At 40.3% G+C, this 16853-nt stretch overlaps 1 protein-coding gene across 2 annotated transcripts in view; it reads right to left on the bottom strand.

Moving 5' to 3' along the window:
* Window positions 1-16853, bottom strand: part of LOC126391020 (uncharacterized) — a 52332-nt gene that overhangs the window by 17105 nt on the left and 18374 nt on the right. The window contains exons 4-5 of one of the 2 annotated variants that reach the window (XM_050045592.1): window positions 14291-14593; window positions 13325-13624 (exon numbers count right to left, since the gene is read on the bottom strand). The exons of the other annotated variant lie outside the window; for it this stretch is intronic. Of the exons in view, the coding sequence (XP_049901549.1) occupies window positions 13325-13624; window positions 14291-14593 (603 nt within the window). The remainder of the gene's footprint in view (window positions 1-13324; window positions 13625-14290; window positions 14594-16853) is intronic. 2 annotated transcript variants of the gene reach the window in all.

Below are 16853 nucleotides of genomic sequence, written 5' to 3'. Positions count from 1 at the left end.
CTCATTCAACTCCAGTGGCTCCCTGCTGTCCAACAACGGATACATTACAAGCTCCTCCTGTTAACATTCAAAGCTCTCCATAACCAGGCTCCCCCATATCTCTCTAATATGTTACACCCTTACATCCCACCCCGTTCACTCCGTTCCTCATCTGCTGCTCTGCTTTCTACATCTCCATTCACACTCAGTTCAATGGGTGCTCAGGCTTTTAGCTGCTCAGCACCTAGACTCTGGAACTCACTCCCACTACACATCCACATTCTGGACTCTATTGACACCTTAAAGCCCCACCTCAAAACACACCTTTTTAAAATTTCCTACTCCCTATAACACTCTGTCCCCCAACTGATTTATCCTCCTTACCTATTAATTTAGCCACATTGTATTTTTTATGTATTTTTATATGTATCTCTTGTGTTACTGTATTTTATGTCTATTTTTGCTATTGTTTTTATCTGTAAGGTGACCTTGGGTGTTGTGAAAGGCGCCAACAAAAAAAAAAAAGCATTATTATTATTATTATTATTATTATTATTATTATTATTAATGCTAAATCTGAACGCTGTCAATGACGTCATGTGCTTTCCCTCTTTCAAAGTTTCCTTGGTTTTAGGATTCATTCCTGCAACACTCTGTTAGCAAATGTAATCATAAACATAACTAAATTTGACGAATTTGCATTATTATTATTACTGCCAGTCCTGGTTTTACGATGTGGTTTGTCCAGGTGGTGTCGCCATACCTCATCAGAAGTCGTTGCTCAACAGCTATGGGTAGGTATACTCACTGTATTCAAGTAAGTTTCAGTTACCAAGGTCAGTCTCTTGTTTTTTTTGGCAAGTTTTGCCTTTTATTGTTATGACAGCTCAGATAGACAGGAAATATGGGAGAGAGGGCGATGACATGGAGCAAAGGGCCATGAGCTGCATTGGGGCAGCCTATAGGTTGAGCTAGAGGTCACCAAACAAGTTTGCTCTTTAAACTGACACACTGGTAGCCTTTGAGCAGCACAATATATTCAATTATTGATTTCTCTTTCTGTAGCTGGCTAACTTTTTATTAAAAAAATTTTAATTGTATATTTTAAATGTTAGTACTACTCATTTTTATCTATATTCTAATGTCCACATAGGCCTACTGGTTGATTACTTGCTGCTGTAACACACAAGTTTAGGATCAATAAAGTACTATCTTATCTTATCTTATCTTATCTTATCTTATCTTTCTTACATAACCAATGAAACAAGCCACAATTTAACTGTGTGTGTCTGCATGTGTGCATCATAGGTGTACTCCAGTACTTGTACAAATAGCACTACACCCTTGTTCATCTGCCACTGGTCTGATGATGCTAAGCCTCTGGGGGCTCTGGACCATAATTAAGAAGCTCTGGTGTTGTCAGCAGGTATCGCAGCCAAAACGTTATCAGTCGATACTACTTGGACTACAAATGGACTATGAATGAAAATTTGAACACTTCCAACACCAAAATATAAAGTTATCTTTAACATCTCTAGCTAACATTAGCTAAAGTTAGCCTAACGTTAGCTCCTAGCTGCGTGGTTCATCATGTCACCTTGTTTGCTGGGAGTTCATTAGCCTATTTTGTTCTAGTTTTTGTACTTTGGTGATCGTATATCATTGTTAGCTGTTGTCCAGAGGGCTCTAGTTAAGCTAACGTTAACTTCTGGAGCTTAGCTTGATTAATTTAGCAAACGTTGGCAAACATTATGCTGAATGATTCAATGTAAATACTGTAGCACCAAACTAACAGAGAGACACTCTTGGTAAAGATGGTAAAAAGGCCGTTATCCTTTTCTCATATTCTGAGCCAAAAACCTTAACTTCAGTGGCACTTTAACTTGTTGTCTTTGATGGCGACGGCAACGAGATGCGGTTCACAAGCGTACACTGTGACCTGTAAATATTGGCTTGTAATTTAAGCTTTTCATCGACCTTCTCAACAATAAAATGATGAACATACCCCTCCAATGCGTAGTTTAGGCCCTTTTTGTTACTTCTCAATGACATCTGATCTTTATGTCCCCAAAAATCATCAATAGCCTCCTGCGAAATGCCGTGTACTGTGACACCTGCCATAGTGCCCGGTCACTGAATGTTGATAGTTTGTCCGATGAGTGGAGGGGGCGTGGCTTAGCCATAGGTCAATTAGAAAACACCTATGTGAAACCAAGCTATCGGCAAGAAGCCCCATTGTTGCAAACACGACTTGTGCTGAAGTGGTTACAATTTCCCAAAGAACATACTAACTGGCCTAAAGAGAAATGGTGCAACATTTTGTGGACTGACGAAAGCAAGATTATTCTTTTTGGGTCTAGGGGCCGCAGACAGTTTGTCAGACAACCTCCAAACACTGAATTCAAGCCACAGTACACTGTGAAGACAGTGAAGCATGGTGGCTCAAGCATCATGATGTGGGAAGAACAGGGAACAGGATCAGTTTGAATACATCAAAATACTTGAAGAGGTCATGTTGCCTTATGCTGAAGAGGAAATAACCTCGAAATGGGTGTTTCAACAAGACAACAACAGTAAGCGAGCAGTGTCTTGGTTCCAGACCAACAGGATTGACGTTATGGAGTGGCCAGCCCAATCCCCGGACCTTAATCCTATAGAAAACTTGTGGGGTGACATCAAAAATACTGTTTCTAAGGCAGAACCAAGAAATGCAGAGGAATTGTGGAACATACTCCAGTCGTCCTGGGCTGGAACACCTGTTGCCATGCAACACAGATGTGAAACAGTTCTCAGACACAGTGGTCATACAGCTAAATATTAGTTCAAGGATTCACAGGAAAGCTAAATCTTCAAGCATTTTTCAGTTTATATAGTAAATGTTTGAGTTTGTAAAGAAAAATGCTGACACTGGGTTTTACTCACTTTTTTAAACACACTGCTATTATTTTGAACACAACTGTATATGCAGTACATTTAGTGGCATTTGTTGCGGCACTGTTTAGCACTGTTTGCAGTGGTCCCAGTTCAGGTGGAATATTTATCATGTCATTAATCTGAACTCATCTTGCAACCTATATGTTACACGTCCTACTTTTTATGCTGATGTGGCTTTCACTGTCTTTCTCTATTTAGTAGAGATAGTCTGGTAAAGGAAACATTTTTGGAAAACAAAAGATGCCATCATACATAAGTTCAACTGCCCATCCCTCATGTTCTGGACAGAAATCCATGGGATGCTGAGAAGAAGAGTCATCAGTATCTGGTGCTGCTCAGCCTTGATCTTGGCACACTAATAATGTTAGTGCCACCACATTAGACTGTCACTTTGACTGTCGTTGGACATCTGCTTGCTTATACAACAAAACAGGAGAGACTGCTGTTTTAAGGCTCAGACAGACCAAACAGACCAAACCGAGACACAAGTAAATTACAGCAGTGCTGATATTCAGTACAACAGCACTCCCAGTCATGTTATATTGCGTATATTTATAATATAAGGTGAAATGCATTAATGAAGTCTGACATATTAAACAGTTTTGTACATCATTATAACACAGGATATAAAATACATTATAGTATGAGCATGGCATATGTATAATATATAATAAAAGTACTGCTGCTACTGATAATAAATATGATATAATATATAATATAATAAATAGGAGGAGGTAAAGTGTGACAGTGTGTCAAAGTGACTGAGAGAGAGAAATGTAAGACTAAGCCTCTTCCCTCACAGCTGAGGAAATAGACATAATCTAATTTGAAGCTAAATTTACAGCCACAGGACATGTTGTAGATTACTTTATTTTGATTATTCAATCTAATTTCTTGACATTTTTGATGGGGGCATGTTTGGTAGTGGCATGTTATGCTGTCTGCCACTTTAGCTTTTCCGATGCAACCACTAGAGGGAGCTAAAGTCAAACTTTCTGACACAACTCCAAGCCCTCTAAGATTTGTACTGATTAACTGTTCCTGCTTCAGTTTCCTTGGTCAGAAAAAATCAAGAAAACTCAAGAACCTGATTGTAGAAATTACTATATTACTAATTACTTAAGTTTTTCCTTCATTTATAAATCTTGAAGGCAGCTGTAATCAGAGCGTCAGCTCCCCAGTCCTCTTCACACTGTACACTGACGAATGCAACGAGTTAACATCCTAACAACCATGTCATCAGATTTTCAGATGATATTATCATCTTAAGTCTGCTGGATGTGAATGCCTGCCCCTCTGTGTACTTCAGTGAGATAGCCACCTTCAAAATCTGGTGTTACAATAACTTCCTGGTGTTAAATACCAAAAAGACAAAAGAGATGATTTTTGATCCTAAAGAAATTGCAGCTCATGACCCGGTAATCTTTGATAACTGCGTTATTGAACAGGTGTCCTCTTATAAATACCTGGGCCTGATGGTGTCTAATAACCTATGCTGGAGTGATCATGTGGATTTCCTCTGTAACAGACTAGCTCAGAGGCTACACTTGCTCAGAAGGCTCCGGCTGTTTGGGGTCCGAACCGAGATCATGTTACCATTCTATAACGCTGTGTATTATAAGAGTATAGTATTAGAAGATACGGCATGGCAGTGTGGTTCGGCTCCCTCACAGTCCAGTGTAAGGCCAGACTTCAGAGAATGGTGACTACAACTATGAAGATAGTGGGGAAACATGATCACTTCCAGTCCCTCCAGGCAATATATGAGGGAGCAGTTGTCAAGGGAGCAAATAAGATCCTGAATGACCCTTCTCATGTTCTCTTTCAGGAGTATGAGCTGTTGCCGTCGGGGAGGCACTACAGAGCCAGCAGGTGTAGGAGCAACCGGTTCAAATTGTCCTTTATTCCCACTTCCATTTTATTATTAAACAAACAAACAAACACCTCTCGTGGCAGAGCCCCTCCCTCCCCCCACTAGGGTAGTGGGGAGGCCTACTGCTGCGGATCCACTACCCTAGCCCCCCTCCACCCCACCACCTGACCTCGGTCGGGTGATGGGGAGGGCTCACTGTTGTGGACCCACCTCCATTCTGGTAATTTTATATGGAACATATAACATGTGGGCAGGGGGGAGGCTTATGGCTGCTGATGCCCTGCCAGTCAAATTCACCGTTAATCACTGTTTACCATTGCTTATTACTGAATTCTCCTCAATTATGCTAATAGGTGGTTGCCTGCCCACCTGCTGGCCCTGCGATGCCCCCCTGGTTGAGCCGTATGTGCGCAGGGCTATTTTATGCCTAAATGGTCTGGTCATTGTTGTTCTTATCTAGTATTGTTTTTATTTGCAACTGATTTTTATTTGCAACTGATTTAATATAATTTTAACTGTTTTTACTGGTGTTTTTATTTGACCTCTGTATTTATTTGTTTTTATCTGCACTCACTTGCACTTTGAGATAGGCCAGTGCAATACCTGTAGTTCCCTTTGATTGTAACCTTACATACAAGGCAAATGGTCGCACTACTCTTGCACCAGTAGTCCGTAACTGTAACACACTCAGTGCACTATGTTGGCAACTTGTCTGTGTTGATTGTATGTATGTATGTGTGTGAATATTGCAGCTGTTTGCACTATAGTGCCCAAGATGAATTTCCCTTGCGGGACAATAAAGTTTATCTTATCTTATCTTATCTCTTAAACTGTGTACAGAACTGAGATAGCCTAGTGTGGCTGTCAACTCAGTTTTACAGTCATACCCAATTTATCTCATCCCAAGACTGTTTAGAGACCCCAATGTGTAGAAATATTGAAATACACCAAAATAAGTGTATCATATCATATGGCACATTGAAATGTGTTTCAGTGTTAAAAATATAATTATTTATCATGTAAATACATATAACTCGTATTGTCAGTGTAAGGAAATGTTGGACGCGATCTCATAAAAGGGTCACCTTAGACCTTTTCATGGGCCCCCCTTTGGCCTTGAGTAGGGGTCATCTGTACCTTCTGACCCCACTGAGAGCAGGCCTGCTTATGTCTACAAGGAAATGAACACTATACTACATGGACTGGAAGCACCAGTTGAAAGATAATTCTGTAAGGAAACATGAATACACAGTATTAACCTACATGTAACCAACCAAACTGTTGTCTATTGTCTTCCGTTTCCTCCTTCCTATGAATGAAGTCGTTTTTTTATAGCACTGTATGAGTTGCACCTGCCTGCAGGCTATCAAACAATGACTGTATTCCTTCCATGCCTACCATCTGCTGTGAAGGTGACAAAGTACAATACATTACTGTATTCCTTCCATGCCTACCATCTGCTGTGAAGGTGACAAAGTACAATACATTATACAAAGGTTTTATTTGTATGTATATTTAGGATAATGGGGAGTCATCATAAAAAATTGATGGCAACCAACTGCCTTAGAAAATTAAAGTAATCAATAACCATAAACTGTATAAAGAAGTGGCCACTGTGACATCACCAACTGGTTTGTGGACTACTGTTTTAGTGCTTTTGGTTTGGTAATTTTGTCGGTGTCGTTTCAGTCTTTTGGAGCCAGAAGTGATCATATTTGGGCAAGAGGTTGGATCTGACTGAGAACCCGAGGACAACGTCATGATAGCTACTTGTCATTCACAAGGCAGACACATACTTTAAAGCATACTGAGGAGTTGCTAAATGGGTTTTCATTGTTTGAAGCACAATGACAATAAAGATCTTTTCTATACCATGCTTTATTATCTATTTTACTCTAAATGGGACTGTAATTTACAGAATGAACATCACGCTGTTCTGAGGAAGACTTAAAACTAGCGATTGAGACCATAAACTCATTAGGAAAATGTTTACTGAGATAATAAACAAAATGGAAATTCATGAAGAGTCATTTTCACATAAACGTGTTCAGTCAAGCTTTCTTTTTTTTGCAGCCAGTGGAGTCGTCCTCTGCTGGCTATTAGAAAAAAATGCAAACCTTAATAATGTGAGACAAAGATTCAGTAAAAATAAATATTTTACAAGAACAATAATATAAAATAAATAGGAAATGAAATGCATTCATCACGTCTGTCCTTCAGATTGTCTACAAACAGTGCAGATATGAGTAAATCAAAACCAAAAGGTCCACTGTCTCTGGAATCACTCTGTTGTCCATGTATGTGAGCAACCTGTTCTCATTCCCAGGGTGGTAAATAACTAACTTTCAACTAACTCTTATGTAATCCTGTCTGCCGCAGTTATGTTGCAGAAAGAGCCAGAAAGTCAGAGTTCTGAATTCCTGGTCACCTGCTCTGCTCGGTTTCCAGAGCCTCAGCTTTAATCACGACCTCTTCGTCAAGGCAACTCAGTTCACCTGTTCCTCATTACTCACAGCCACAATATATATCCAGGCCTCACAGACACTCATTGCCAGATTGTTCTTCGCCACTCATGCAAGACTCTTCCAGACTGATTTCCCATAGCAGACCCCGCCTGTCTCTGACCTGCTTGCTTCATCTTATTCCTGGCGAACGCACCACGCTTCTGTCCCTGACCACGACATCTGCTTCCACATCCTTGGTTCCTGTTTGCCTGTGGCTGCTTGGTGTTACCATCTGATGACGACGCTATAGTGTGAGGGTTCCAGTCTGCTTACCTCTGGTTTCTTGTGGTCCCCACACTTCCCATTGTATTTGTGTGTCTTGTGAGTACTTACCTGCTAGCTTCTCTGCTCTCTGCCTGGCCTCGACCTACCTTCTGCCTGTCTCCTACTGGTTCGCCTACCTGGACTGTGTATTTACCTGGTTCTGGATCTTCTACCTCCATGACTACATCCCCTGCCTGCTCCTTCATGGTACCATTGCTAATGTCACCACTCACTCACCTGCCTCTCGGCCTGGTTCAGCCTGCCAAACCAGCCGGGCTGCCAAGGCCCTTGTGGAGAGACTTTGCTGGAGTGCTGAACTGTATTGTGTGTTGGTTACTGGTCCCGACCTGTATCTGCTGAGTTGTAAAAGTAAACGCCATAACAGACTGTTCCTGGTCTCTGTTGTGTTGCAATTAGGTCCTAATACTACCTGTTACAGAATACAGTGGAAAGAAGGAGTTGTGGTGGGGTCAAACACACACTGGACTTTCATCTAGGAGACTGCTGTTTGTGTCCCGTGTGAATCAAAGTCAACCTGAGTTTTTTTAACCACATAATGTAGTTACTGGTGCATGTCACATGATTTAATTGTCAGGTGACACAGTCGTCAGATCATTTCTCTAAACCTAACCATGTTTCCTGTAAAGACAAAAGTTCATTTTGAAGACACTGTAAGACGTAATGAGCAGAAATTGACACAGAGACTGACACGTCCAAAAGTGACACTCGAGGGGTCCCAGATAGTAGTCAACTCAGGGGGGACAGTCACACCCAATTCAGCCATTTGCACAGGAAATGACCCACCAACAGACAGCACACCACCAAATGATGGACTCTGCTTATCAGGTGGAGTCGTACATCAAATGTGCCTTTTTTTTAGTTCAGAACTTCTCCTAGCTCCTAGTTTGAAACATAGGACATCTGACTAAGCTGCCATATTTGATGATGATGTGAGCAGTCCATCGTTTGGTCTCAGACATTATAAAGAGTGTCTGTATGAATCGGCACCATGCGATGAGCCTCCAGTTTATAATAGACTGTTGATAGATTGGAGTTGTCGGCACTTTCTGATGAATCTGGTAAAGTTCCCCCCTGGAAGAAAAAATAAGGGAAGTGAGTGGTATGAAGACTTTAAGAGAGTCCTTTCTACTGATAAATCTATCTGATCTGGTCACATTCTGTCTTTTTGATAGTCAAACCACTTAAGCTATGTAGGTGATATGTGACAGATGCAAGTTAATATTTACCTTTGGCTTTACTGTATGATGCTGCTGGCTAGTTAGCAGGTAAATTGTTTGCCCTGGTTAATTGAGCTGACTCTTAAGTGCATAAACTTAGACCAGCAGTTTTTAATGTTCATAGTTGGCAGATATTTAGATATTTGCATGTTTACAGTGAACTACATGAAGATAGACATGTTTGGTAACAGATTTGAGACGCCACGTCTAAACCCTCAGTGACTCTAGCAGACATGATAGATTTACTTGGTGGGAGAGTAACTATGCAAACACTGCTGACAACAGCATTGCCTGGAAACAGGGGACATAATTTCCATCACACATTACCTGAGGGTGTGTTTGCAGACCAACCTGACTGCGTCTGTCTTCAGAAATATCAATGTCAGCATAGTTAACGTCTGGTTCGCTGCTCACTGAATCTGCAAAGAGACAAAGCTGAAGTTAATTGTTAAGTTGCAATGAAGTAAAATGTAATTTATACAGCAGCACATTTGAAATCGAGGGTGACAAAGTGCTTCACAGGTACAAAAACATTTTGAGTCCAAGTGACTCGTGTGAACAGGAGTTTTTGAAGTTGGTCCAGTACTGTGAGAAAGGGCTGCAGACGGCAGTGGCAAAACAGGCAACAGAGGAACCACTCGGGGCAGGTGCGCCATGTCATATTTACGTCCACTAAAAGTGGTTCTTTTGGCCACTGACAGGCTCAGTTTGTTAACACAAGTACCCCTTGTTAGCAACTATCTCTTTCGCTTGTGTTAACCACAGACCTTATTTCAGACATCTAACCAAATTCTTTGAAGTTTGTAAAGGAAACCAAAGTGCTAAAACCCTAACTGGTTTCTGTGCTTTAGGACTCCTTCCTGCACCACTCTATTCAACAGTGACTGATGTTCATGTCTCCATTGTGACTCTACCTGGAAAGCACCTGGAAAGCGATGCTAGTGATCATATAACATCCTGAAGCAAATATAATCAAACCTGATAGCATGTGACACCAATGTGTGTGTGTGTGTGTGTGTGTGTGTGTGTGTGTGTACTTTGTGTATTCAAAGCTTTTAAAATGTGTTTGTAATCTGATCTCAGAGTCCACACACAAGCCAAACATAAAGCCTTTAACTAAAGCTTAGACTCCCACAGTCGTCATGGTTACAGAGAGCTTTACAGAACATCATTGGAATTTGGGGAAAGTTTACTGTGATAAATGTGTTGTGAAGTAAAACAAAAAGCTCTGTCTTCGGTTTAAGCAAACATCCTCTAAAGCTGAGGTCACATCCTTTAGCACTGTAGCACTGACCAGATCCTGTCTCTAATCAGTGAGACATTCAGACAGATATTTACACAGTTAGAGCGAAAGGCAGCTGCCTCTTTCACTTCAGTGTGACATCTGCCTTGGCACCGCAGGGTTTACTGGAACATGATGCCTTTTTAAGTAAAATCGGTACAGACGGATGTTAAAATGTCCTGACTTCTTTGTCTAACATATTAAAGGAAAACTTATGTTTAATCTTGTATAAATGTCTTTTTTCTGCCTCATGTATGAACAATGTATGTAAGTATTTGAGGTTTTATGATGTGAGGATGTTTGATTTAAATTCTCTCTTTCAAGGAATGGGAAGTTTGGATTGGACCTAATCCTAACAGGACATGTCTATGTACATTCATTTACTAAGAGTGCAAATTAAAGAATAAATGCTCTGACGACCACAGAACATAACCTTATAAAAGACCAGAACATTAACTAAACTACAATTATTGGTTGCTTAATCAAAGTTTGTGGATTAAAATAATTACAAAATGAATATATTTTTCACTTGATCTGCAGTATTTTCCATGTAGTAAATATTTGTCTGACTTCCTGTATGATTCTGGAGCCAGTTGCAAAAAGCACCTTAAATTTCTAAGACTTAATTTTTCCTAAACTGAGGGACATACTTAAGGGTGTTGCACTGAATCCCTTAGAAGGCGCCCTTAGTTAAGTAAAAATGTAAAGTTATTTACTGCATTTAAAGAGATTTTACAGTGTTAAAATACTACAGTTTCCATGACAACCATTTGTTTGCTTGTGATACCTAAAGTCTTTTGTTCAATGGTGTAACTATCTTTAAGGGGTTCCTTAAGTATGAGACTAAGATACGACGAAAACCTTAAGTACTTATGTGAACATTTTAAGGAAACCTGAAGGAAAACACATGCTTTGTGCAACTGATTTTATTCTAAGAAATTCTTAACGTGGACTTTCTTAACTTAAGGTGTTTTGTGCAACCAGTCTCTGGCTCTGAGTCATTTTCTCACGCTGCAGCTGCTTTGTTTACTTTGAAACTCTCTTCAGAAGTGAAGTGATGCATTGGTTGTTTGTTCAATGTCTGATATAACCTGCTCTTCTTACATTTACCTGACAGGATATTTATAGGCAATGTGAAATACGGCTTGTGCGTCAAACTCTGACAGCTGTGACTGCTGTTTGCATCCTGTTTACTAACATAACCAGGGTCTGCATTTATCAAACTGCTAGAGGTGACTTTTTAAACCCTTTATCTTTAATTCTACTCACAAATTTAAGATTAAAAAGTTATTTAATAATATTTTTGAAACTTGCACTAAAATATAGGTCACTCAAAAGCGTCTTGTGGAGGCTGTTTGTAAACAAAGAAAAGTTATGTTTACAGTCAGTACTCACCAAAAATGTACTTTGTGTATACTTGAGGTCTAAAAAATGTGTTGAGTACACTTCCTTCCTCATGAGAATCTGTAAAGCTGTAGGTCTATTTTAAATCCTGCATTGTCTCCATGTCTTTTATTTCCATTCATTTCACAGATAAGAAACAATAAATTGTGAAGCCTCCACTAAAATAGCATTTTAAGTCGTGTGTGTGATTTATCCTTCGGGATTTATCCTGGCTTCATATGAGCAGAGGAAATCTCTGCTTGTTGCTAGGCTAATTTATACAATGTAAAATGCAATAGGCTGATGCTAATAATGTTAGCATGTTGTATTTGTCTGGAAAATGTGTTTAGTATAAGACAGTTGTTTTGTCAGTGAATCTTGTGAGTTGTAATGAAGCCAAATTATGTTACGTTACCTTTGTTAAATACTGTGTTGTCCCTGAATTTATATGAGAAGAAGAAAAGATCGACATGTTGTATTTGTTGGGAAAACATGTCCAGATAAAGACAAGTGCTTTGTCTGTGAATGCTGCGAGTTATAGTGAAGCCGATTTGTGTACTTGGGTTTGAAATTGTCTCTTTTAAGCCATGTTCAATGTGTGTTTGGGGTGTGTTTTGAGTCCTGATCTAATGCTAGAGACAGGCCCTGATCAAACAGAAAGTGATTCTTCCTGTTTTGCTTGAATGAAGAGGTCCAGAGGCAAAATGATCCAGCACTTCACAAGAAAAAAACCAAAGGTAAATATATCTGACAAAAAGAAAGGTAATTTGACATCTGATCAGTTGCTCTTTGTACATGGAAAGCACCTGAAAAACCACGCTCGGGGAACTTAAAGAGATAGTTCAGTGTTTTTTGAAGCAGGGTTGTATAAGGTACTTTTCCATAGTCATAGTTCTACCTTCAGTAGATGGTGTCAGTGCAATGCCAATTTGGAGAAGAAGGCAGGAGTGCCAGCACAGAGGAGCAACAGAATATATTTTAGCCACCTAAATAAAGTCCTACCCCTAAAAATAAATATCAGTCTGATTGGAGGTTATATTGAGGATATTTTCACCGCTTTACCGTAAAACATCCATATTCCTATGCAGAAGTGCAACTCTGCCGCTCACTGTATCATACCGCAGATCAGCTGTTTGCGTCAGACTTTAAGTGGCTTATGGAGGAGACAATGAATACAAGACGATAAAAAAATAAGTGATTATGACAGTGACGATGAAATGCCACTTACTGTGGAGACCAGAGGATACCTCAATAGAGAAAAACTTTTGCAGAGGAAGACCAGACGGGCCTGGGCCTCGCAGCATGGGACTTTTGCTGTCTTGTTTGCTTGTTTATTTGTTAATAAATCAAATGGATTTTAGTGTTTTAAAGATGTCTTATGTGGTTATATTTGATCAGTGGTGGAGTTTTGTTCATCCCATAGGGCCACCAAGGGTGGGGTGAAACACTCATACAACCCCATTCTAATAAAATTCAAACTACCCCTTTAAGTTTTTCAATGGCCTTTGTTCAACCCAGTGATGTCATGTGAACACAATTTATCTCTCAGCTCAATTTACATTCATAACCACAGTAAAAAGTGGAAAAGAAACAAGCAGTGAGATAGGAAACAACAACGAACAAACAAAAAACAAATACCTGCCTTGTGTTTGTCTGATTGTCCTCTTGTTTTTGTCGAGATACTTCCACGTGATGACAAATATAAGAATTACAGCCAACACGATGAGAATTACAATTCCAATCACATCTGTCAAACAAAACACCCACAACATCAAAAAACACACTGAACAACATGAAAAAATATTAAAGCTTTTAAATTATGATGTTTTATATTTTGTTTTTAAATTAGTGTTGGCATTAGTCTTACATTGTCTTGTGTTCATGTTGCCCCTGCTGTCTGTGTTGTTTTGGTCACTGCAGAGTGTTGTAACATTGACTGGACGAGTCTTGTTTTCAGCAGGATTGGCTGCAACACATCTGTAAGAGAAGCTGAAATCCTGGCTGTGCACAGTCAGAGGCAAAGAGAGAACGGAGCCAGTCTGGTTCAGTATTTCCTCGTCTTTGTACCACGACAGTGTCGCTTCCTCAGCTTTCTTCACAAAACACAGCAAGGTGCAGCCATCAGCGCTCACACTCAGTGTGCTCACAGCAGGAGCTGGTACAGACTCTAGAGAATAAAGTTACAGAGATTAAAAACTAGACAATATGATATTTAGAAGTCCTAAACTACGCTTTTATACTTTCTGTTCATAAATGATACTCGAAGAGTGCCGTGTAGGTCATCATTAGCAACCCGTGCTTCTACCCTGCCGGTCTGCACTGATGCTAGAGGAGCGGTAACAACTGCAGCAACTTCGCTGCTGGAATTTTTAAAATTTCAGATGTCATATGCCATCAAAGAGGGAGAGGACAGAGAGACAGGTAGAAAGAGCGCACCTCCCTGCCCTTCCAAGGCCTAAGGCAGGGAGAGCAGCAGCAAAGACCCCCGGGAACAGAACAGAGCAGCATCAATGACAAACAGAAATGACATGATAAGTCAGACACAGCATGAAAAGGAGGAGCTGGGGTGGAGGTGGGTTGCAAAGCAGCTTGCAGAAGAAGCAGCAAGAGTAGGCAGGCCAGAGCAGTTTGAATAGGGTGCCCTGAATGAGATTTGCCAGTGGGTTGCATAGAAAGGAATCATGTGATCAATCAGCTGATTTGGAAATGAAACAGTGTATTAGGATTGGGCCTAGATCATGGAGTAACTGCTGAGGTCACAAATGGGCCTAGGGTGCTGAAATGTTGCCACCAACACACTGTACAGTTTACTGGCAAAGGAAATGTAACTTACCATACACTGTGAGTTTATATGATGCAGTGAAAACGTTTCCTTTTTTAGAGTCAATATTATAAATCCCTGAGTCGTTCCTCTGCAGGCCAGTGATTGAAAAGAGTCCAGTGTCGCTGTCCCAAAGAAGTCTGTCTTTGTAAAGTTCCTCATATACTTCAATATTCTTATTTTCCACCATAGCTAAGATTATTCTTCCAAATGAAACAAACCCCTGCACCATCAGAGGGTCAGGTAAAGTAATGGATCCCCCTTCAGTGCCTGTCAGGTACTTCTTCACGTCCTCAGTAAGAGATGGGTTAATCGCTGTAAAAATAATGGAGAGATGCAGTCAATAGAGATGTACAAAGTGAATCCACTGACCGAGCAAGTTCACTATATCTATTACAGCCTTAGAAAACATTGTAGCCATGTGTATGAAATCCTTTACAGTGACTTACTGTCCTTGCTGTGTGCCACATTTTTATGATAAATATGATAATAATAAGTTGTCATTTCCACAGAGATCAGTGGGGAACCATCTCCTTCTGATACTGGTTGTTACAAACTAAACATTTACAATTAATGCATCTTAGATACATTTAACAACAGCACACAAGTTAAACCTTTCTTGACGAGATAAAAAATTGTAGCAAACGAGCCAGGTGGCCAAAAACACAACAACAAATGAATGATCATGTCGCTCCGTGTCTGCTCTGTGTCAGTGTTGCTTTTCTACCATCATACAATGTGTTCCTACACGTTCAACTGTGAACTGGGCAGTACGGGAGTGCAGTGGTTAGCAGTGGTTAGCAGCACTGTGGCCTCACAGCAAGATGGTTTCTGGTTCAAACCGGCTTCCTCCCACCACCCAAAGACATGCAGGCTAGATTAACTGGTTGGTCTAAATTGGCCATAGGTGTGAATGTGAGCATGTTAATGTGTCAGCCCCGTGACAGTCTGGTGACCTGTCCAGGGTGTACCCCACCTCTCACCCAATGTCAGCTGGGATAGGCTCCAACCCCCCATGACCCCCAACAGGATAAGCAGTTACGGAGAATGAATGAGTGAACTAGTCAGATTTTTTTATTCTTTTAGTCGCAGTTATGTATTTTTGAGCACTGTTCCTGTTGCAGTCCTGTAATCATCAGATACCGCTGTGGGTTCACATTGACTGAACCCAGCATGACTTTTAAGAGGCATATAAATCAGGTGGCTATTTGCTGCTCCTCCACGTAAGTTAATGGAGGACACTCTTCTGCATGGGAGAGAGCACACCTGTGTCCTGTTCCCCATTTAATGTCTATTGAGCTGTTTTATAGCTCAGTATAAACTGTCAGACTGTCATGGTGACATGTTGGTAAATCATCAAAAAAATGTTTTCATCCTGGCTACGACTGAGTGGCTATTTTTGTTACCACACAGCGATTTATTGGGGTCAGCACCTCTCCAACATTGGTGTTAGTTCCTCCTCTCTATCATACAGTAATAACACTGTAAACAGTTGGATGGAAAGACCCTGCGCTGTTTTATCAGCTCACTGCAATTAAATGACAGCTGCAGCAAATCTATTTTTCATTTATACTGAAGATCTGTTCATTTCTACATATTTCTGTCACACTGTTAAAATGCTGTATTGCCTAGTATTAAAGTTTTTCATGTCTTTGTTTTTTGTCTGTTTTATTTTCTCATACAAACAACACACCAGGAGTGAGTGTCATCTGGAAACTTTTCTTTCCCAGCTCAGTTTTTCTAAGTGAAGCCAGGGTGCATAAAAAAGGTGACAGAGTTGCCATTTTGTGTAATATGCCTTTCCTGTTCCACAGGATGTCATATGGCAATTACCATCGATTGAATATCTTGCTTTTTGGTTCAGTTCCTCCTGTCGAGCTACGTTCCAAAATAAAAAACTGTAACATTGGTAACTTTCACATTCATTTTGACAAACCCCTAGGACAGCAGCACTGAGGTATTGCGTTGTATTTTGGGTAACTATGGATTGACTCAGCATGTGATGAGTTATCGGAAAGTGGGAAAGAAAAACTATGGAAAACCCCTCAGGGAGAGACTGTGGACAAAGTGATGTGATAAATGAGATGCACCTGTGAGCTGGGGGAGGCGAATAATCTATCAAAGGAAGCATGAATGAGGAAGAGGAAGAGGAAGGAGACTGACTAAAGAAGAAATCACTTAATGTTGAGTCTAGCTTTTGGATGTCTGCAAAAATAGGACAAACAGTGACATACATATGAAATAAGTGGGGGCTGTGAGGGTAGCTAGCTATCCAGCGGATCTCTTCCACTTGTTTTTATTAATATTTTCAAAGTGACAAGTTTTAATATGTGATTATTCTCCTGTCTGCCGTTCTGCTCTTACTTTAAATATTTAGGACTAGTCCATACCCATTGAGTGCACAGTTGCCCACGTACAGTTTCACACGGTGTGTGTTTGGGATACAGGTCATAGGAAATTGCAGATTAAATAGTCAACTGAACCCATTAAGAAGAGCAATGTATTCAGACAGAGTTTTTATGAATTTGATAGTACGATTGCAGCCACAGTGATCGGTCGCATTTTATGCCAATAG

Source organism: Epinephelus moara, chromosome 5 (assembly GCF_006386435.1).
Source record: "Epinephelus moara isolate mb chromosome 5, YSFRI_EMoa_1.0, whole genome shotgun sequence".
Classification (NCBI taxonomy): Eukaryota; Metazoa; Chordata; class Actinopteri; order Perciformes; family Serranidae; genus Epinephelus; species Epinephelus moara.
This window is presented reverse-complemented; position numbering and strand designations above follow the sequence as displayed.